The sequence below is a fragment of the Passer domesticus genome, chromosome 16 (genome assembly GCF_036417665.1).
Source record: "Passer domesticus isolate bPasDom1 chromosome 16, bPasDom1.hap1, whole genome shotgun sequence".
In the NCBI taxonomy this organism is placed as follows: Eukaryota; Metazoa; Chordata; class Aves; order Passeriformes; family Passeridae; genus Passer; species Passer domesticus.
This window is the reverse complement of record NC_087489.1, coordinates 7,226,796-7,249,651: the sequence shown is the minus strand read 5'-3', so window position 1 is coordinate 7,249,651 and position 22,856 is coordinate 7,226,796. Positions and strand designations below refer to the sequence as shown.

Below are 22,856 nucleotides of genomic sequence, written 5' to 3'. Positions count from 1 at the left end.
GCGGTGACGCTCCGCGCAGGGCGGAAAGAGGCGGAGGCGGCGGCGGCGAGGAGCGCTACTGGTTATTATTGGAACCGATACAAAAGGCGGGCGGCGCCGGGGCCCGGCCCGAGCCCGCGGCACGGCAGCAAGCGGCGGCCCCGCGGGCTCGGCCTCAGCCGTAGTGGTACACGAAGTCGTAGCTGCTCGGCTCCTTGGGGATCGGCGGCGGCGCTTCGGGGATCTGGATGTTCTCCAAGTCCAGGAGCCTCAGCTTCATCTCCATGCTCAGCAGCGTGTCCAGGTCGCTCTTGGTCAGCTCACTGGACATGTCCTTCCCCAAGAGGGCATTAAGCCCATCAATCCAGATACAGTACTGTGGAAAAGAAGGGGTCGTGCACGACTGTAAAAAATGTGTGTTTTATGATTGGCTTTTCGCAAGTGTTAAAATAAATATTGTATTATGCTAGAAAGTTATGCTATATTAATCTTCTTAGGTAGTGTATTAAATATAGTTTTAGGTTATAACATAATGTTAAAATAGAAACTATGCTATGCAAGATATTTGTTTAAGAAAGGACTCGCACCAGATAGAAGCCACAGGACACCTAAATCTTTCAGAGAAAGGGACACCTAAATCTTTCAGAGAAAGGCAATAAATTCCCTAGCAGAAAACTAACTTCTTCCCACCTCGCTGAGACAGGAAGCGAGGATTCCTCATGCGGAATGAGGATTGAGAGGAAGAAGTTGACAGTGACCAGACAGAATCCTGTGTTTGAATGGAATTTATGCATCAAGTATGAGATGTATGAATATCCAACAGGCAATTGTTTTTAAGGGTTAATCCTCTGTTAACGGGGGTCCTTTTTTGGGCTTGTGTTGCCCAGAAAAAGGTACCCAGACGTCCGTATCTCTTTGTTTTTATTGTCTCATATTGTCCTAATCTCAAATGTTCAAATTGTATTATTCTAATTATATTACTATTTTTATAACCATTTTATTACTATTAAACTTTTAAAATTTCAAAAACAAGTGATTTCACATGACTCCAGGCTTAAATGATACCTTATGTCAAATCTTTCTGTCCATGCAAAAGTTAAGAGAACTTTAAGACAAGAAACACTGGAGTAAGTTAATATGTAGGGAAAAAATCCCACCCCCAGCTCTAAAGCAGTGTCCACAGAGATTTCCACTGGAAGTTAAAAGCTTAGAGGAAAGTGTGAGCCTGTGGTTGTACTAGAAGGACCAGAGTGTCTACTGTGGCAGAACAAATGAAAAAAGTGAACCTATTCTAGGCATCATAGGAGAAAAAAAAGTAGCAGTCCAGACTAGGGGAAATTAGTGTGGAATTTTTTTTTTCTTTTTAAATTAAAAAGATAATTAAGGGGAAAAAAAAGATGGTTCATATAAACCATCAGCAATATATTCTAGGAATGAACCTGGGGAGAGACAGCCTGCTCGAGTCTCTAATGAGAAGCAACCCATCCTTCTTAATCTCTGAAGTTAATTGATATATATTCTACTGCTTAACCACTACGTTTCTTACCTCATATTTATTAGGTGCGATGAAGTTCAAGGTCTCATCGGGATCGTATAATATGGAGAAGGCCAATTCTAACACTTCCTAAATGGAAAAGAATCTTTCACTCAGCAGCTGAACAGAACATTACAGCACCTTCTGCCTGCCACCCCGAGAGCTGCCTTGCTGCAGCTCAGGACACTTTGTGTGAGCAATTCTGAAGAGACCACAGCACAATCATGCTTCCAGCTCCCTGCAGTCACAAAGGAACACCAGGAAAGGGCTCAGACAGGAGATGGGGTTTGTACACAGCACACCTGCAGCGGGGGAGATCATTCACTCTTGCTCACTTTCAATCTCAAACACTACCCTATTAGATATTAATGACAGGGAAAAGGGAGCACTTGCCTTATTCTGTTTCAGTGCACTTTTCTCCTTCATGTGTGGACAGTCCTTCCCTGTGACAATGGCTTTGATGTCTGCAACTGGAACTAACAGTGAAAAAGTAAAACTCCCAAACAAGCAATCCTAACCAGGAAAATACAGAACTTTGTTTTGTCTTTGCAACTGAACACTGTTTGGTTTTTTTAGCTTGTTAGTGTAGTTTTCCAAAACACATAAGACATCCCTGCAGCTGGCTTTTAAAAAAGAACTATCAAGTAATTCAAAGATTTTGGGCAAGGACCAAAAGTTGGTATCTCCTTAGTCAGGGCTTCAGCCTTGTGTCTTTCATCTTCATCTAGGATTATATTCAGCTCTAGACAGCAGAGCACAGATGAGTGCACAGCCTGTAATCAGGACTTACTTTTTTCTTGTAAAGATTCAAAGGTCACTTCCCCCTGGGCATTATCTTCCAGGTCTCCATAGTGTAGCACCTTGTGATTCAGAGCCAGGCGACAATACCAGAATCTTTCTGGAACACACACCAAGTAGGGTAAGCTGAGCAAGATCATTCACATAAGGTCTCACAGCCACTGTTACAGCCTCTCCACCCAATCCATCTGCTCGCCCAGTTCCTCAGCACAGCTTCTTATTCATGAGGGGACAGCTGTATTCTTAGAAATGCACATTTGTGCCATCCCAAACTACTGGCTGATATGGACAGCCAAGTAACCAGCTTTTCTTTCTGGCAACATGCCTGCTGACAGATTAATTAATTAGATCTTTTTTGCTATAGTTCTTCACATGAAAAAATACAGCAGACACTGTCCCCTTACCTTGTCTTCTGCGATTTCCAATTTTCCTAAAGCTACTTCCCTCACAAAGCCTGTTCAGGCGCTGCTGCTTTATCAGCTCCAAGATCTCAGGTTGGATTTTCTCTCTCAGCTCCCTGGCAATCGAATATGGAAGAGTAAGCAGAAAATGGAGATAACGGCAGGGATACAAGGCAACTGTTTTTGTCAGGCACGTACACAATAGGTGGAGACTGGAAGTCATCTTGGCTCATCCTCTCAGACTGGCGTAGCCGCAGAATCTCAGAATAGCTCAGGCTGCGCAGTTTGCTCTTGAACTGGTCCAAGGAGTTGGGTTTAGAGGGCAGAGCCCTTGTGATCTGTTCCCTAACAACCTGCATAACCTGAAGAGGTGGGACAGGAAAAAAAACAAGTCACGTTCTTGTTGGCAGGGGAGTATCAGGGCACAGCTCAGTGGCAGCAAAGACCTGACATGGGATAGCAGGGCCAGGAGTATCAGGACACTAGTGACTGTGAAGATCCAGAAGAACCAAGAAGGACCTCAGGGCATTCCAAATAAAATTTGAGGCATCCTCTCTTACAGCCCATACCAATGCCCTGTCATATCTTCCTTAACCAGATGTTAAAGGCTGAGTGAATGTGTGCTGATCTGTCAAAGATTTTACAAAAACATCTCTTCTCCACCCTGACCTTATTAAAATCTTCTGCTGTCGCCCTCATTTCTTTCCAGGTCTTGTTCAACAGCTGGATACAGATGGCAAACAGTTCCTCAAATGCACGGTCATGGGTGAAAAACATGGGGTGATAGTCATTCCGGCCTTCATTGGCTTCAGAAAGAAACAAACCACAGCCATGTGAGCATGCTGGACAAAAGGTACTAGGAGTAGCTAAAGTCCACTACAGTGACAGACACCTGGTGGTGTGCAACAGTACTTACTCCAAGAGATCAAGACAGTTCAATACTTTGTCACCCCATAGATAGTTTATTGACACTGGCAATTCTCCCCACACTTCACCATGCAAACCTCTGTGACTCATGCCCTTTTCATCCTGATCCCCCAAAATAATTGCTTGCAGTGTTTCCCACCTTCCTCTGGTGGAATTTCTTACAGTGGTTAATTTTCTCAAAATGCTGTTTTGAAGCTGTCAGAGCAAACTTTTCCCAAGTTCATGGTGGTTTCAAGACTATTTTTTTTTATACAGCACCCTCCTTAAGCTCTGGGAAGTTGAAGCTTTCTGCATGTATCAGTTTTTCAGGAGAACCAGAGTGCACACCAAAATTTCTTACTTTATTTTGATAATAACATCATCACTCAGACATCAGCTGTGCTAACTCCAAGCTCACCCTGTCCTTACATGGCAGAAGTGAGATCAAGGTACAAATGCTTGTGGATATTAGTTTCTAGAAGCATCAGCCCAGCAGCCTGCAAAGCTGGGTAATAAATGGTACTTACGGAGTTCCCCAACTTGCAGGATCTCACAGAGCATCCTGGTGAGCTCAATGGCACTGCGCCCAAAGGGACACTCATGTTTATCCTCTCGGCTGCTGTTCTCCAGAACAATCTACAACAACAGGATGTCACACACACTAAGAAGAGCTGCTGAGGTGTTGGCATCTGTAAAAATCAGCAGCTTCACGTACCCTGATATAGGTGTCCTGATGAAATTTGGCCAAGTAAAGCATGTTGTCCAATGCCAGCATCCCAGGAGGAGTCTGTGTAAAATCCATGGCTGGATTGATGTGATTCTGTGAAAAGTGTAGAAAGATTCCAAACAAATTAGCTCAAAGGAATTGTGTGAGAACCTTTTCTGAATTAATTACAAACCACCTGTCCATCAAGCATTCCCTTACATCTATCCAAGAGGTAACCCTGAACACCTCCTGACAATGCTAGCTGACCTTTCTAGAGGACAGGCTGGTTCCAAGTTCTTCATAGCACAGGTGCACATGGTAAGGAAATACCTCCAGAGAATGCCTAATGAACTCTTGCATTTCACCCCTCAGCAAGTTCATAACGATCTTCCCCGGGAGTGTGAGTGAAACTGAATCTCTAAACTCAGATACTGAAGTAAGGTAAAGGAAACAGCTGTTCCTGTTCCTTATTTCCCCACAACTCCTGTGGAGATTGTTCAGACTCCCCTGACAAGGTTTACAGTCTAGATGCATACAGTGAATCCCAGCATCTTGTAGTCCTTGGTGTACATGGCTTTGCGTTTCTCTGTTCCGCTGCCAGGGACAGTGTTGCTGTCAGACTCTGCATCAAATGCAATTCTTCTCAACTCAAATATGATGTCTCTCTGTGCCTGAAGGACAGAAGGCAGGGAAATGGTGATGTCATCAATCACTACAGCAGTATTTTCACATATTTCACACTCCTGCCTCTCTCCTCAGAACTCACACAATGAACACAGAGAGATGCCAAGGGTCATTAACACTATACACAAAGAGGCAATCCATTTCACAATGGCAAGTTTCAGTACAGTGGGTAATGCAAAATATTTGTTTGCACTTTTCTTTAACTGCAAGTTTAGTTACAGACAATTTCTAGGCATTCAGGTAATGCTATGGTATTTCTCCTTAAAAACTGTAATACAGCTGAGTAACAGACACATGAAAAATGCCCATTTTTCCTCCTATACTGCAAGCAAATGGATAAAATTATGTGCCTGTCATAGAGGTTAAGTAACCACTTTTACAGCTGGCATCACACTGGTCAAGAAAGAAGTATATGACTTTCAGAGCCCAATTACATCTCAAAGTCCCACAGAATGCAGTAGGATGGTCATGAGCATACCCTAACAATGTGAAGGGCAAGTTTGAAACTTTATGTACCATGCACTGCAAATTCCATAGCACTAGGGAGCCCAGGAATAAGGCCCCTTGTACAGCCTATTCTATCAGATCTTCCTCAGCTCTAATAGTGACCTGATCATTGGGATCCATCTTGGTCATCATTCTCTCTTCCAGGAGATTAAAGGTCAGGACCTGCAGGACGTAGAGCTGATGTGCCATTTCTGTTTTAATGGGACGGTTTCCTCTGATCACATGCTGCAAAATAAAGGAGAGGGTAGAAATTAAGAGAATGCAAATAAAAGCTGAGGTATTAACCCTAGGCATATGTATCTCTCTATATGAACATTCAGTTGTTTAACCTCCATATCCCACCAGAAGCATAATTATAATGCTCTGTAACAGCAGAAAGCAGCATCCTGGTAACTCCCTTTTGAATAAGTTTTACCTTTGAAAGAGTCACTTTTCTGCAAGTGCCCTGAGGGCAGTAAATTTACACTATGCATAAGTGAAACCTCCATTGAGAGGACATTAGGAAGCACTTTGTCATTCCAGACATACTTACATTTAGGATTATAGACCTCAGGTGCTTCTGGGCAAATGCATTAGCCATTTCCTGTTGTGGAATTTAAAGATGAAATAACATGAGTGAAATATAAACAAAAAGCCCACACAGTGCATAAAGGAGAAAATGGAAGTAGCCTATGAATTGGAGATAGCACTGGCACACAACAAAGTGCTTTTCTACAGACTGTCAATTTAGCACAGCATCTCAGCACAACTCATAGATGGCTCCCCTACAGAACATCACTGGTGTGGAGAAAGCCACTAGCAGAGTCAAAGCACAGAAGCAAATTCAGCTTAATGTTGGCCATCAAATGGTACTTCACTGCTAGGATATATGGCAGCAGGGAGCACACTGTGCATTGCCCAGGAAAAGTCTGCCACCTCCAAGAGCTTCCTCCAATTAGCATTTCACAGCTTTGTATACCAAGGTGAACATCCAAGATAACAAGAGCTATGGGAGGCAGGTTTCAGGTCTCTTCCCTCTCAAAAGCTCTCCCTCTGCAATTTATTTCCTTTGTCCAGTTTCTAAAGAGATGATCAGAAGGCAGCTTGAAGATGATTTGCAGAAGCATTTCAATTTACAAAAATACAGGCTAATAATTTTCATGCTTAGAGGAAAGCTTCCAGTTTCCCTCTTGACTGCATGGCTTCCTTCTCTAGATGAGGAGGGTTTCCCAAACATCAAGTCATGATGACAAACAGTCTCAGCAGATGCAAGATGCCTTCAGTTCCAGCAACATATGCATCTGCAAAAACCTAACCTGTGCTTTCCTTGCAAATTGTGAAGCTGCACTTTCTAACACATCAGTGACCTCATCACCCCTGCTAGGAGAATGGTACAAGTGCTAATAACAAGGTGAATATAATGAGTTTGCTGCTACAAGCAAAATCTTTTGGGTAAGAAAAATCTGTTGGGCATTTTATCATCTGGAAGAAGTCCAAAAGAACTGACAGTCTGAGATCTCTCTTTACATTCCTGTGCAGTGCAGATTGAGAATTGGGAGCAGATGTGGAGTCTCAGACAATTGCACTCAATCAGCTGTACATTCTGAGCAATCCAAGACTTTCCAACTGCTCCCATCAACATCACTCTTGACAGAACAAGAAGTCTGCTAAAATGTATGCATTAACCTTGTTCAGAATTCCTATTATCCCTTTTGATCCAGACAGAAACCTCCTGAACCAAGACAGTGACTGACAGCCAAGCTGTAATGGCTGCAAGTTCAGCAGCACTCATCTTACAACCAAAGTGAGTCAGTGCTTGAGTGGAAGGTATCTAAGGAGCATCTAGATGAAGTAGGAGGTGCTTTCAGAGAGAACACACTGCCCTCTGAGTCATTATTTTCTACTACTATTTGTGAGATGTAGTACTGAGAATAGGACAAGGCTGTGTTGTTAGCATTTGCTCATGCATGCCACACAAAGAATCCTTTCTCTGAAGGAATTAGTTTGTACGTGGGATGGAGTTAACAGGTGACTGAAGCAGATAAGAAGTGGGAAGGACAAAGACAATTTAACAATTCTAAACAGCATAGAAAGAAGCATGAGGACACAGACAGTCAAACCAATGCTAAGGGATCTATGGTCTGCTGAGAGTCCAGTAAGGGCCACTTTGCTGCTTGATGGTCACAGAAACACAGAATGATTTATGCTGAAAGGGATGTCTTGAGATCACCTAGTCCAACTCTACTGGCTCAAGCAACATCAGACAAATCTGCTTGCTCAGGACTGTGTCCAGTCAGGTTTTTAATATCTCCACTGATGGAGACTCCATTGTCTCTCTGGGTAACCTGTTGCAGTGTTTGACCACTCTCATATTTTTGTCTTGTGGGTGTGCATGTTTCATGTGGAATTTCCTGGGTTTTAAGCTGTTCCCACTGCCTCCTGTGCTGTCAATAGGCACAACTGAGAGGAGTCAGGCTCCCTATTTTTTATTCCCTTCCATCAGATATTTAAACACATAAAACCTCCCTGAGTCTTCTCTTCTTAAGGCTGACCAATCCCAAATCTCTCAGGCTCTATTCATATGGAAGATACTCCAAGTCCCTTAGGCAACTCCATGGCTCTTTGTGGTCATTTGGATTGTATTCAAGGGAGGGGAAAAAAAGTGAAATATCCCTTGGAATTTTGTTTCCTATGAAGTCTATGATCTTTGCTGAATTACCAACAGAGGAGTATGATTTTCCTTATGTTCATGTATTAAACATATCCATTAATTTTAGAAATTATGTAACATTTACTGAGATGGCAGTTTCCACTCTGAAGGTGCTGCATCCTTGAAAAAAGTGGAATATTCTCTGTGCCATGCATAAAACCAAAAAACCTACCATTATCTCAATACAGAAGGTTCCAAATCAACCCATTAACAAGAAGGGTGATTTCCCTGGAGTTAGCAGAAGGCAAAAAACATTCTTAAACTACAATCACCATAAGGGAGAAGTCACAAATTAGGCAGAATTTATGCTCTAGTCCCCAGTCAGCATCAAGTTTTGTGACTGCTCTTCACAGACAAACAGCTCTATCTTTAGAAGGATGCAGCTGGATATGAAACTGTCATTAGCACAAGTGAGATCTGGGCTATAAAGTCATGCTGCAGTAAGTTTAAGGAGATCCAGATTGCTAAAAGACTTGTTCCAGTTTTACAGTTGGTTCACCTGGTCAGTCTTGCAGTATCAGTTTCCTTTTGTGACCACCTGTATGACCTTGTGTGCACAGAAAGCCATTCAGGGTTTCTCCTGCTACTGACTGTTCTCCCCTCCACAGTCTGAGTGCATCCCCAGGAGTCCTCCCGCCCTTCTCCCTGGGTTCATCCACGCTCTGAGGCTGTGGGCATCATCCCTGGGATACAAGGGGGCACAGCTAGAGAAGAGCTAACATGCCTACAGCCCCCTACATGACCAGCCCCCAGGCTTGAGTTACTTACAGTGATGGGCAGGTCTAGTGGGTTAAGCAGCTTGTCCTGCTGGCAGAAAGCAAAAAAAGGCACAAAGAGAAGCAGACAGGATTTAGCTTGGAGTCCAGGAATAAGGCACAAACAGGGCACTAGAGAAGAAAGGCTTAACACAGCAAAGCTACACAATACACACATATGCACATCTTGCAGGTAGCTGAGATCTTGGGAGTTTCCTCAGAGCAGGGCAGTGTTTCATTTCTCATGTTTGCCTGCAGGAATATCCCCCTATGACTTAAGAAAAGTCCCTTTTTGGGGGAGAGGGAGGTGGGTGTTTCTTTATTAAGAATACACAGCCCAAGGAGTCTACCCAGCCTACCTTTCCCATACACAATTAACTTAAAAAAACTTCCCATGCTGTCTGCAGGATTACTTTCTGTCTCTGAAGGTCTTTCAGAATCCTTTCTGAGCATCTCCTAAATATAGATGTGTGCTCCAGGACACATTATTAATGGGATGGCACTTTTTCTCCTCTGTTGCCATACTGAAACAGGCACTTAAGTTCTTGGCAAGGTCTGAGGTCTACCTTGCCCAGACAATATGATTTCTGAGGCATAAACAGCCAGGCAGCAACCATCACTCAGGTTTAAAGCCAAAAGGCAAGAACAAACCTGTCTCTTGTCCTCAGGTGCCTTCAGGAAGAGGGCATTGATCAAGGCAATGGCATATGTCTGAATCTCTTGGTTTGAGCTGCAGAAACAAAAAAGGCAGGCTTGTGAGGCAACAGGCAGTACAGCACATTACAGCTTGCTGCTTTACCTGCACCATCAGAACACTGACTACAGAGTTGTGCATTTTCAACAGACAAGCAGGACTCATGTAACCTATGCTTATGATGTTCAACTCTTCAAAAGGCTTGCAAAAACCTGACAGAGATTTCTGACTGATCCAGCAGACAGAGAAAACTGCAGCCCAGCACCACCACAGTTTGTTTCCAGTGCTGAAACTATCTCTTTAAAACCTGGTTACGGTACAGTCTGCTACATGGATACAACTGGTGGCTTCCAGCTTGGAAATGGCACGGAGCAAGTTATTTTTCTCCCCTATGCCAATGGAAGCCACCAAAATCAAATGGAACTAAGGGGAAAGAATGCTTCACTGCAGAACTTCTTCAGGTAAAGAGTGCTTAGCCCCCTCCTAGGTCACACACAGTGTGTAGTTATACTTGTCATGTTCAAAACAGCACAAAACTAAGCTTTTAAATGCCAATGATATTCTTCTGTCCTCCTCCTGATATTCTGTCAAATGCAGGTCTGTTTCCTGCAATACTCTAACTCTTCCTGGGGGGTAGACCTTGGCTGTCAAGTCACTCTATCCCTCAGCCTGAGCCAGTGCACATCACTGCATCAAGCTCTTGTGATGAACAGAAGTCCAGTGTATCACCTAAATGAATATCTGTGCATGAATATACTTATTTTTAAAAATATTTTTTATTTATTTAACTACACATGTAGAAATAAAAGATCTTTTAAGAAAAGATCTGAAGCCAATACTTCTTTTAGCTTAAGTACCTATTTTCCTCACCTTGACATATCTATAGATAACAACCATATTCTTTCTTCTATTGCTCCCTTGCAAATCTTTTTCATTTTGGTCAATCTGCTGTACTTCAAACATGCAAATCTCCATGCAGCATCCTAGGCTCTCCTTGGGCCTTCAAGCTGCACAGGTCTCTGAAGTCTGACATTCACTTTTCCTCTCCTTTTCAGGGTTTGTTGCTCTTTTCACCACACTGCTTATTTTTTGACAAAGCAGAACAATTTTTTAGGTTAGTTTCTCCTCTTCTAACTCATCTCCTTTGGTCATGTTCCATGGTCATGTTCTTCCAGAACATATTCTCTGTTATGAACTGTTCCCTCCTGATGGCCTTGCCAAGAAAACCACCAGCAAATCCTGACTCACCCTCCACCTCCTTTTCTAAAATACTCCCTGCATAGATGCTTTTTTAAGTGACCATTTGTGTTCTGGAAGCACTTAAGCACACAAGTTTATGTCTTGAACAAAGATAATTTGCTTTAAAAAACTGCACAAGTGTGTTCAATGTTAGGAGCAAATCTGTGTTTGAGTGAACCAGAAATCATAAAGCTGAGAGAATAAATACTCTTTGCAGAACAAAGCTGCTGGAGTGTTCAGGAGAACTTGTTTAGCTTTTCTGTTAACCAAATTCAAATGTATAAACATTCCAAGCATGGAGTGACATTGATGCAATACTTTGTTTGCACTGTAATTTGGTTAAACTACTGTTCACTGATTAAAGAGCATCAATCACATTCACAAATAGTGCTTTTCCATATGTTCAGAATTAAAAGGCTTGAGAAAAACCCAACCTGTTCAAAGCTCTAACAACTACATGCAGCTTTTTCATAATGAAGAGTAGAACTGACCTAGACAAACAGCCCTAAGAGACAGAAATTAATTTTCCAGTTTGTTTGGAAAGAGAGGAAAGAAATGAAGGGAATTTTTAATCCCTTCAAGCAAGAAAAGCAATTGTTTTCTTCCTTAGTATGCAGGACAAAACCCACAAGATGATGAGCTCTTAGATTCTAGTGGAGACAATTTAAAGACGGGTAAAAGTGACAGACAGCAGGATGCAAAACCTTTGGGAAGTTGTTCTAGTGAAATGCAAGTTTGGTCCTAGCACTGAGCACACTTGGGCAGTTATTTAAAGCTAAATATCTTTGTTCAACACTCATGTGCCCAAGTTCTTCCAGAACACAGAACATATTTTTCTAGGATCGCACTTTTAAAAAAATCCATTAGAAATCTTAAACTTCAAGTAAGTTGTCCCATTGGTAATGCTTAAAAAATATAATCTTTAAGTGTTCCAAATGTAAGAGAATGTATTTTTAAATAAACAAGTAGTCATAAAATTGGTATAAATCCCATCACTGCTGGGTGGACACTCACACTTGCAGGTGGGAAATGAGCTGCCCCACAGTGATCTCCTCTGCAATCTTCTGGTACAGAGTCTGGCTGTTGAGCACCATGCTCTCCAGGATGGCCAGGGAGCGCTGCAGGATGGACACGTCCACCATGGGCTGGCTCACGTAGCCTGCAATCTGAGCACACAGCAAGCAGCAGGTCAGCTCTGCCAGCCAGCACACCTTGTGGGCACTGAGGGCTCACAAAGGGGGCTGCACTCTGCTCTCAGACAGCACTCAGCTTCTCAGAGTCTTGTGCTCTTCCTGGGAGATGCTTTAAAGAAATAACATCCGCTCACCGCCTCCGCCCAAACTCACCTGTTTGATGAAGGTTATTGAGACCATGTCCCAGGAGACAATACCGTGGTCCATGAGCTCCAAGAAGGCAGTCAAGGTGAAAGCCAACATCTCACTGTAACTGAGAAATTGAAGAATTCAGCTACAAGAGATCTGCTGGCAAGATAAAAAGCCTGCTCAAGCTGGATAAGAGAAAAATGTCACCACGTTCTCCCAATAACAGAGTTTGGCACCTGGGGGAGCAATAAAGTGCATGCATTCATGCAGATAATTTTACTGTTTTGTAGAAAGATATTTTATTTTTCCTGGTTACAAGCACAAATTAAAAGTAGCAGCAGTAAGTCCCTAGTCCTGCCACCAGAGACTCACAATCACCAGGATCAGTACTTGGCTACTCAAAGGAGCAAACATGTTTTCACATCAGAAAAAAAAAAATAAGGGAAGTTAATTGTCCTCTAAATATTGGGACCTGACTTGAAACAAAATGAAGGCACAGCATGAATTGTGGAAAATTTAATACATAACCACAAGACAGAAAGATAGAAGAGACTGAAGGGAAGATTGCAAAAAATGCCAAAAATGTATTAGTTGCTAATATATAAGAAGAGCTATAAATGTTATTACAGTAAGTCATCAAGACTTTAAAAGTACTTTCAATGAAATATAACAACTGCAACAGAAAATCCAACTGAATTATTTGTACCATAATTCACTGTGACTGTGCTTGAGGAAACTTCCAGAGCAAATCATGACTGTCTCCTCTTCTGCCCCGTGAGGTTTAGCAAATGACTGGAAAGACTTTGTCTCCACAGATCAGCACTTGCTCCAAGGTTAGCTGCTTAATGCCATTTCAGCAAGCAAAATGAGCCCCTTATTCAAGGCCTTCTCCCAGAGTCCTGGAATAAATGAAACTTACTGGGATAGAAGCTTGGTCCCACTCTCCACAAGCCGTGTCAGCACTGTAATCCCTTCCATGTTGATGAACTCTGTGGCAAAGGTGACGTCTGCTGAAAGTTTTGCCAGTTCCTTCATGGCATCCAGGCGGGCTTCCATGCTGTGGGACTGGATCCTCTCCATCAGCTGGCGAGCTGCCCTGGACTGGCAGGAAAGAGGGATGGTGCCAGTTACAGCCCAGGCACCTGCAGGCTGAGTCCTGCCACCATCAGCATTCTGTCAGAACCCATGGGTGGGCAGGGGGAGCAGAGCCAGGGTAGAGATAGCAGCAAAGTCACATTCAGTAGCTGCAGTCAGCAAGTCTAAGACAGACTAAAAAAAGGCTTCTCTCAGCAACAGTTACAGCCAAGCAGGAGGTGAGTGAAATGCTGGTTTGCATGTTAGAGCAAATGCCTGTTTTTCTCCTCGCTGAGGTGAGTGGAGGTGGGTACAGAAATATGGAGCAACACCATTAAAGAAATGCAATATTGATAAAAAGACTCATGATCTAATTTTGTGTATCCACAAGACATTCTGTAAGATTTCTCAGGCACAGATCATTATATCCTCTTAATTCCCTTTTGCCCAAGTACCTTCTCCCAGTCCTACCTCAGTTCTATGCCAAGACATTTGCACAAAAAAAAAAAGTTTAAGAATTTAAATAAAAAAGAAAGCTGCAAAAGATGACTGTTGAAGGCACAATAACAATAATTCAGCAAGAACAACTTCCTCGTCATCAAATTTGTCTCTATTTTAATTTTTTGTATTCAGTTGCTGGAACTGTTGCTTTCTAACTGACCATGCCAAGTGCACTCACATTGAAAATTCATTTGTCAGGTGTTTCATTGCATTCTAATCTAGGAGATGCATTAAAACTGCAGACTGGATTTGTTGACAGGAAGTCCTATAAAAAGGCAGAGCATTCAAAGGAAAGACACACACCACAGGCAGGAGGGGAAACAAAGAGTGCATGCCTCACTGCATGGAAGGGCCCACAACAAAGGTAATTTGCAATTTCCCCCTGCAATTTGGGGAGAAGGAGAAAGAAAAGCCAAGAGGTAAGAAACAGCCTGCCACTCATGGAGAGTTACTGAGAAACAGGGAGGTGAGGAAGCATTTACCGGGGAGACTGCCAGCTGGAGGATAGTTCCATTCTTGATGTCACAGCGAGTCTGGAAAGAAAACCCAAACTTAAACTGTGGAAAAGTGGGGGGGGAAATAACCCAGCTGGATCTACAGTGCACATCTATGCAGAGTAAAGGGGCTCCTGTGCCACACAGCCCTCCTGAGGGTACTGAACTTGAGTGCCTGAGTCCCCACACCCAGGCATGCAAAGGGAGCAGTGCAGAGCTCCTCTGCTGAATGGCACCATTTGAGTCTGAATCCCTCTGAGAGCAGAGATGCTGCTCCTCAAGGATTAGTGCCAGTATTGTTCCATGCCTGTAGCCCAAGACATTCCGGACTCTCACCCAGGATATCAGCAAACTGCCTCTCCCACTGACCTGCTCTGTGATGTAGAGCTGAGGACCATCAGCATAACGCAGAGTGTAGTACTCAGGGTTTGGCAACGACCACCTGGCAGAGGAAGAAGAAGGATACATTAAGCATCTTTGTCCTCTTTCTTCTGACTGTCAATTAGGAAATGGAGCTTGATGTCAGGAAGTTGCAAAAGAACTTTCAAGCAAAGCTTTAGCAGGGGAAATTAGGTCTCCCAAAGAGGAGAGAAAACTCCTCTTGAGGACAATGTGGGACATAAGCCTACTCTAAATCAGCTCTGTGGAACACTTGAACAAGCCTACACTTCAAGAACAGCAGGATGGGCCAATCCTCAGAGAACTGACCCCAAGGCATACAAATGCACACACTTAGAATTGGAATAAAAATGGATGGTCTCCATTTTCCAGGAGATCTTTTTCTTCACAATTTAAACCCCAGCCCGTTCCATGGCCAAAACCAGCAGCAGGCAGCAAGGACTGTGCTAGCAGCACATTAGCAAGCAGCAGACTTCCACAGCAACCCAGCAAGATTTGTCAGCAGGACAGACTTTCTCCACAAGGATTCCCAGAGAACTACTCACCCATCACAGACCTCCTTGATGATGGATGCAAGAGGCCTTTTCTAGAACAGAAAGAGAGTCCTCAGTAGCCGTGTTCCTCTCAACCAGAAAGGAATACTGCCCATTTCTATGCTTCCCACATTCCAGTATCAACGCTGGGATGCCTTTCCTCCCCCATCTGGTTACCAGGTCTCACCTGATCTATTTCCAGCAGCTGGGCATTGGCACCTGGCCACTCAACAGCCACTTTCACAATGTCTGAAGGTGGTGGCATTGCTCCAGACTCCTGCAGGTGCCCTTACAACAGCATACACCTCCACACCTGTTAAGAGAAAGGATAGTGAGCATCTTCTCTGAAAATTATTTCACTTGCTACACTGGATCTAACACCAAGCTTTGAAACACCTAAGCTCAGCCTTATGGTTTCCTGGGCCTGACAGGGCCAAAACAGCCATTATTAGCAGAGATCAAGGCCTCACACAAACAGCATGTTGTGAAATTGCATGCCCAACTTCATCACCTGAGAAATACTTCTGAGAGCTTGTTGGGGCACTCACAAGAAGAAGGGTCACTGATCAGCAAAGCCCCATCTGCCACCCACTGTCTGTACTGGCAGCTCAGGCTGCAGGACCACTAAAGCAGCAGCTCCCTAGGCTCAGCTAGGTGAGAGCAGGAACAGACTGTCCAGGTAGCCTCCCTCCCACAGGCTGATTTAATTCATGCCCCATCCAAATTTCTTAGACAACTTGATCCACTCAGGATACCCAAACAGGCTTTTAGGCAAAGCAGCAGCAGCTAACTTTATCCTGTTCCCTTTTTGTAACATCATAAATAAAAAACACGAGCATCCATCACAGAAAATAAGGTAACTCAGCATTTGCTCTGGAAGTGTACCTTTCACTCCTTTATGTGCCTTTCAGAGCATAAGCTTGTGTTCAGGGTTTGGTCCCAGTTAGTTGTCAGACACAGTGGTTTGTGCCCAAAAAATATGACTGTAACCTCTTGCACTCCTATCCTTAATCCTAAACCAGATTCAGAATTTCATTATATTCTGGAAAGCCAACCCCAATTCACAGAGGTGGCCACAAGTCAGTACTCCTGGCCTTCTCCTTCTGTTTGAGCACCAATCCCAAGAGTGGCTTGTATTTTCTTATAACTCACGAAATGACTGTAAGGCTAAACACATCTCATTCAGAAAAGGGCCAGTCAAGTTAGGTTCAAAATAACATCTCCAACCTTTCAGATAAGCAGCACACATTAGCTGACCTTGGAAAAGCAGCAGACTCAGGGCAATTACCAGTACTCCCCAAAGAGCCCAGTTTGTATGACACCCCCAGACCTGCAGGGTTTCCACGTATTAAATCTAGGAACAGATAGTTCCCAAATGGTGTGTGATTTCCACTCACTGCTCTCCAGCAATTAAAGGCTATGATGGCCTGAAGTGAAAGTGTGAGAAACATCAGTCCTGTGCAGAATCACACCCTCAACAACCCCAGCACCAGCCTGTAATAACTGAACAGGTAATTACCTCTCCCACGAGCGAGCCAAGTCACAACCAGAAAACATCTAAATCTATTCAATGTTCAAGACACAAGAAACACACAGTCAAGAGACAAGGCTCAAAGGTTAGTCCCCGAGTATTAAGAACTGAATTTGCAACTTTTTAAACTAATTTACCCATGAGTAATTATGCATGAGTAATTAGCATCTAATTACCACTTTTCCCTTCAGCCTCTTGCAGTACAGTCATAGTCTTTTATTTGTATTGCAAGTGGCAAGTTGCTACTGAAAAGTACAAGGAAATACAGCAATTTATATGCCAAAACAAAGATGTCCGGATTATGAGAGGTAGAAGCCTTTAAAAATGTCTAACTTGTCCTTTCCCACTCAAAGAACATGCCTCATTCAGACAGGGGAAATGCCCATTAAAACAGAAATGCTGATACGAGGGGAAATCCTGCAGAAATCATAGAACATTTAGTTGGAAAACACCCTTTAGGTCATGAAGTCCAACCATAAACATAACACTGCCAAGTCCACCACTAAATCACATTCTCAATAACCATATAAATGTCCTGTTTCATCTATTCATACTTCAAAAAAGTCCTGCAGAGGCACACAGCACCTAGAGGTCATGCACTCTACCTGCAGCTCTCCTGATATCCTCACCACCAAAACCAGGGACCAACCAAGTTGTATTGCACTACCTTGGTATCTTAAAACACCAAAAACACTCAGCTGCATACAAATTCAAAGTAGCTCACTATGATACTTAACACTTATTTCTGTCCCAAATTTCTTCCATAAATGAGCACCCACTCATGACTGGCAACCATGCTCCCTATTTCAATCAGTATTCAAGGCACAGCAAATACACAGTGAAAGAAACAGCTTCAAGACTCTGAAAAATATCTTCAAGGTATTTTGTTTTTGCACAGCAGCACCACAGAGCAGACACCACAGGTATCTCTTACAAAGACAGAGATCTGAACACCAAAGTGACTTGGCTGAGGAGAACCCAGAGAAGCAGGAATTAAAAATTTAAAACAATTTTAGAACAGTCTGGGTCAAACAATGCTTTGAAGGACCAACACAGATCAATAGTTCAGCAGAAGCAGCTTTCTAGAAGAGGATGACTGGACTGCAAATACAAAGGGTACTTCAGGTCAGCCTCTTAACGTGAGGCTGTCTGCCAAAAGCATGCTTTGAAAAGATTTCACTGTGCATCTGCAGACAAGAGGGGTGTCAAGATGTTTGGTTTTACAATGGATATTTTGCAGTGCAACAATGATAGAGCTGATAAAATTCTTGAGAAGCTCTTGTGAAGAAGTACAGACCACGATGTTGCGCAATTGTGTTTGTCAGTCACTTATGTGCATGCTCTCACAGCACATTCTTCTCAACATGTAAACAATTTCTCACAGTTTGTACAGAGAGACAGAAGCCAAGCTAAAATCCATCAAAATTATTTCAGTCTGCTTCTGCAGAGTGAGATCTGTCATATAAGGCAGTGGTGCAGGGGTAGCTGCAGGGCAAGGAAAACTCAGCAGAGCCACTAAAAACACACTATTCAAAAGACTTCTGAGAAGCTGCAAGCTAAAACAACTACAGTATTTTAAGCAGAATTTCCCTATTCACAAACTCAATCTTCTTTTCATTACAGATAGAGAACAAAGTGTGCTGCACACAGAATGAAAATGAGGAGGATGAAAGAACATTCCTTGAAAAAGAAAAGCTGCCTGGTAGAATCACCCAGTCAACAAGCAAATAGCTGCAGCTTCTGAAACCTGTAGATGCAACAAAACACCGCCAGCAGTCCTCAGCAAGTCCCCAGATGGTACCAACTGGCCAAGCTAAAGTTGGAAGTGACATTGGCAGAGGGACTAATGGGACAGGTGGGCAGAAAAGACATTCCTTGGCCAAGCAGCATGAAAGGGCAGGAGGTAGCAGAGTCCAGCCTGAAGGCTATGCGGTTTCCTATGCTACCTCACACACCAAGCAATAAGAAACACCCCTCTCTAGATAAACCAGAGAAGCAAATGGCTCGGATTCCCTGCCTCTGGAATCCTACATTGCTCCAAAGGCCTGCACTTAGGGGGTAAAGCACTATGCCTATGGGCTCCGATCATGCACATTTCAACACAGCACGGCAGAGGCCATCTCCTGGCAAAGACAGAAACTGATAGCAACAAGCAAAAAGAGAACTGCTTTATTACGTTTAATCAGTCAAGTGACTTCAAAGCCGCCAGCCAGGCGCCAACCCCCGAAGCTTGGCTTAAAACCCAGCTAAAGGCATTAAACAAGAATCGTTCTGCTTAGCGCTATCCGCGCTGTCCCTCGGCTCCCGAGGGGGCACCGGCCTCGCCGCTCTCGGAGGCTGCCCCGGCGGGCGCGGCCGCTCCGGGGGCAGCGGGGGCGGCGCGGCGGCAGCGCGGCACATCGGGAGCTGCGGCCGTGCCGGGCCGGGCCGGGCCGGGCGGAGCAGCCAGCCCGGAGTCCGGGCCGCCGGCAGACCCGAGGCGCTCCGCCGACGGCTGCGCTCCCTGTCCTTGTCCTTCTCCTCTCCCCTCTCCCTGCCGCTACCCAGGCCTCGCCCGCCCGCGCTCCCCGGCCGCTCCGCGCTCCCGCCGGCGCTGGCGCCGCCCCTGGGCGCGTCACGCGCCCGCCGCGCTGCCATGGAGACCGCGGGCACCATGGAGACCCGACCCGCCGGGCCCGCCGCCCCCCGCGCCGCCGAGCCAATGCCGCCAACCCAGCGCCCCCCGTCCCCGCGCCCCTCCTCGCCTCCGGGGCCGCCGCGGCGGGGCTCACGTCAGTTCCCCGTGCCCACGCTGCCCCGCCTCCGGGAGCGGCTGCGAGCGCCAGGGGCCGGGCGCGCAGGAGCTCATGCAGGGCAGCCGCTCGGGCTGGCGCGGGGCTCTGCGGCGGCGGCGCCGCGGCCGCGCTCGGCTCCCTCCGCCCCGACGGCGAGCGCGGGGCCGCGGAGCTCTGCGCAGCCCCCGCCCCCGGGCGCGCCCCGCCCCGGGAAGCGCGGCCGCGGCGCGCCGGAACGGGCGGGGCCCGCGCAGCGCGGGCGGAAGTCGCGGCGGCCGCGCGTAGCAGCTTCCGCCGGGGCGGGCGCGGTGCGGGCGGCGAGGGAGCGCGGCGGGAGCGGCAGCGGCGGCGGGGGGAGCACGGAGAGCCGCAACCATGGTGAGCCGGGCGGGCCCGCGGGGCGGGGGGCCGCCGGTGCGGCGAGCTCCGCTCCGCTCCGAGCCGAGCCGGGCCGGGCCGGGCCGCGGGTAACGCGGCGCTCTCTTGCAGACGGTGGGGAAGAGCAGCAAGATGCTGCAGCACATCGACTACCGCATGCGGTGCATCCTGCAGGACGGGCGCGTCTTCATCGGCACGTTCAAGGCCTTCGATAAGCACATGAACCTCATCCTGTGCGACTGCGACGAGTTCCGCAAGATCAAGTGAGCGCTGCGGGTGCCCCCAGCCCGGCTCCCCAGCGCGGGGCTCGGGGCCAGGGCCGGGAAAGAGCCGGGACAGCGTGTGCTGCCGGCTCCTGCAAATACAGTCATGGCTTTAGTCCCTTTTGTCAAACCCCCAAACTGCCAGAGCTTATGGGACCCTTTGTTTCAGTTCTTTCCTAATAACCAGCATATGTTATGCTAGTTATGGGTTTAGTCTCTTCGGCAAATCCCCAAACTGCCAAAAGCTTATGGGACCCTTTATTTCAGTTCTTTACTAATAACCAACATAGGTGATGCCAGTCGTGGGTTTAATCTCTTTTGTCAAATCCCCAAACTACCAGGGCTTATGGGACCCTTTGTTTCAGTTCTTTCCTAATAACCAGCATATGTGATGCCAGTCATGGGTTTAGTCTCTTTTGTCAAACCCCCAAACTGCCAAAGGCTTATGGGACCCTTTGTTTCAGTTCTTTGCTAATAACCAACATAGGTGATGCCATTTGTAGCAGTTTAGATTTCTCTGTGTACTTAGCTTGAGGCATATAAAAATGTGCTCATCTCTGGAGAAGCAGTCTAGTCATGTATTCTGTTGTAGGCTCAAAGAGCAGCATTCATTCATTCTGTTTTTCCTTCTGTTTTGCAATATTTTTTTCTCCCCAGACCTAAAAATTCAAAACAGCCAGAGCGGGAAGAGAAACGAGTCCTTGGTCTTGTGTTGCTGCGAGGGGAAAACCTGGTGTCCATGACGGTTGAAGGACCACCTCCAAAAGATGTAAGAATGAGCAGAGAGCTAAAGAAAAAAGAAGGGAGATTGATGGATTTGCTTCTTTTCAGGGGAGTGCTATTGTATTGTTGTAGAATTACAGATGTACAGATGCTGTTGTGACTAAGTCCAACAAACTTCACTGCAGGAAGTTCTTACTCCTTTGTGGGCTTGGACATGTCATTGGACAAAGGAAGGCTGTGGGCATCTGTAGGATCTGAGGATTCCTGATAAATCTTTCTCTTTGGGGGCTGTGTTTTCAGACTGGAATTGCCCGGGTACCCCTTGCTGGAGCTGCTGGAGGACCTGGTGTTGGGAGAGCAGCAGGGAGGGGAGTACCAGCTGGAACTCCCATGCCACAGGCTCCAGCAGGATTAGCTGGCCCTGTCAGAGGAGTGGGAGGACCATCCCAACAGGTGAGCTATTATGACCCATGTGGCATTTATTTTTTGGTACCAGTGTGATGCAAGAAATTGGTGTAGTGGAAGAACTGTAATCTTAGTTTGTTACCACAAAGTTTGAGCCTAGTGAGGCTTTTTTTTGGTAGTAGATCTCCCTAGGTATTGTCCTGTATGACAGAAGAAGAGGGTTGAAAAGTGCAGCTTTTCACACATAATTCAAGTGGCATCCATTGACTCGTATTACAGGCTGTAGTGTTATTTAGTAAGTTAAGAGAAGACTGGTGTAACTTTCTGAAGGGGAATATCAATGTGATTTTTTTCGTTATTATGATAAAGCAGGTGCTATTTTTTCTGAGTCTGTTTGTTTTGTCTACAGGTGATGACACCCCAGGGTCGTGGAACAGTTGCAGCTGCTGCTGCAGCAGCCACTGCCAGCATAGCAGGAGCCCCAACTCAGTACACACCAGGGCGTGGGGGTCCTCCCCCACCCATGAGCAGAGGAGCCCCTCCTCCAGGTAGGAATTACTCTGGAGAGCTCATGTTTTATTGCAAAATTGGTAATAAAACTTTCCTGATGAAAATCTGGTATTGTGGGAGATATCCTGATACCCAGCTAGTGCCTTGAATCCTAGCTGGATTTACATGCTTGTTTTCTCTCTGGCTTAAGGAATGATGGGACCTCCTCCAGGCATGAGACCACCAATGGGCCCACCCATGGGAATGCCACCTGGCCGAGGGGCTCCGATGGGAATGCCCCCCCCAGGCATGAGACCACCACCCCCAGGAATGAGAGGTGAGCAGAGCTATCCCAGCTGCCACGGGGCTCTGAGAAGCTGTAATAAAATGTTTGAAGGGTGATGCATTCCAGTGTCTCCCTAGCTCTGCTGTTTGTCTTAAGTGCTTTGATGCCAAAAAGGGGTCCTATGGCTGCTTTGAGCATGGGGGAAATGTCTTTTTTGTTTACTGCTGCTTCTTTTCTCTTCAACTCTTTCCTTTGTTCCCAGGACCCCCTCCACCTGGCATGCGCCCCCCCAGGCCGTGAGAGTTGTGTAATGTACCTCTGAACTGGGAGAAGACCAAGGAAGGGGATACACTGAGCAGTACCACCTGTCAGACCTCTGCTATGTATATTTTATATCCACTGCTGGTAATGTTTGCCCTTTTTAATAAAGCTGGAAAACCTACTACTAGGAGTCACTGTTGTGTGGTCTGTTTGTGTCAAGAGTGCAATCATTACTTTTTACTGCTCCACATTGGTCATCCCAGAAGAGCAAGCTTGAGGAAAAAAAAGCTTAATTTGTATAGACAGGAATTAACAGTTGGTCTGTGTTCCTTACAGGAATTAAAGCATAGCAATGAAATTTAACAAGGCTGATGGAAAAAAAAAAACCAGATTAGAAGAGTGGAGATGGTAAAAAATTAAAGAAACTATCTTTGTGACGGGTAGTTTGAAAAACTTTTTTTCCCCTATTATAGAAAAGGGAAACCACAAGAATATTTTTTCAGCTCTATTAATTGTTTGAGATCACCAAAG

General features: G+C 45.4%; 2 protein-coding genes across 9 annotated transcripts; one reads left to right on the top strand and one right to left on the bottom strand.

Annotated features, from left to right (window-relative positions):
* Window positions 1-44: 44 nt before the first annotated feature.
* On the bottom strand, window positions 45-19,655 carry ELMO2 (engulfment and cell motility 2). Of its 8 annotated transcripts, none has more exons than XM_064391703.1 (22): window positions 19,518-19,655; window positions 15,403-15,528; window positions 15,228-15,268; window positions 14,653-14,725; window positions 14,272-14,322; window positions 13,134-13,315; window positions 12,239-12,338; window positions 11,907-12,058; window positions 9,611-9,689; window positions 8,973-9,011; window positions 6,048-6,098; window positions 5,618-5,740; window positions 4,861-4,995; window positions 4,334-4,438; window positions 4,146-4,254; window positions 3,382-3,518; window positions 2,911-3,074; window positions 2,716-2,828; window positions 2,304-2,411; window positions 1,903-1,989; window positions 1,526-1,599; window positions 45-355 (listed from the first exon to the last, which is right to left on the bottom strand). In XM_064391703.1, exons 2-22 carry the CDS (start codon window positions 15,478-15,480, stop codon window positions 155-157), a joined length of 2,202 nt encoding a protein of 733 aa, XP_064247773.1. In that variant the 5' UTR covers window positions 15,481-15,528; window positions 19,518-19,655; the 3' UTR covers window positions 45-154. The 8 variants fall into 8 exon arrangements, with proteins under 8 accessions (XP_064247773.1, XP_064247772.1, XP_064247775.1 ...); XM_064391702.1 differs by having other exon boundaries at window positions 19,491-19,629; XM_064391705.1 differs by having other exon boundaries at window positions 1,903-1,983; window positions 19,491-19,629.
* A 103-nt stretch (window positions 19,656-19,758) lies between these two features.
* On the top strand, window positions 19,759-22,506 carry SNRPB (small nuclear ribonucleoprotein polypeptides B and B1). The gene is made up of 7 exons (XM_064391713.1): window positions 19,759-19,898; window positions 20,010-20,161; window positions 20,819-20,930; window positions 21,185-21,337; window positions 21,699-21,837; window positions 21,990-22,115; window positions 22,327-22,506. The coding sequence occupies exons 1-7, from the start codon at window positions 19,896-19,898 to the stop codon at window positions 22,362-22,364; spliced, it is 723 nt and encodes a 240-aa protein (XP_064247783.1). The 5' UTR covers window positions 19,759-19,895; the 3' UTR covers window positions 22,365-22,506.
* Window positions 22,507-22,856: the final 350 nt, after the last annotated feature.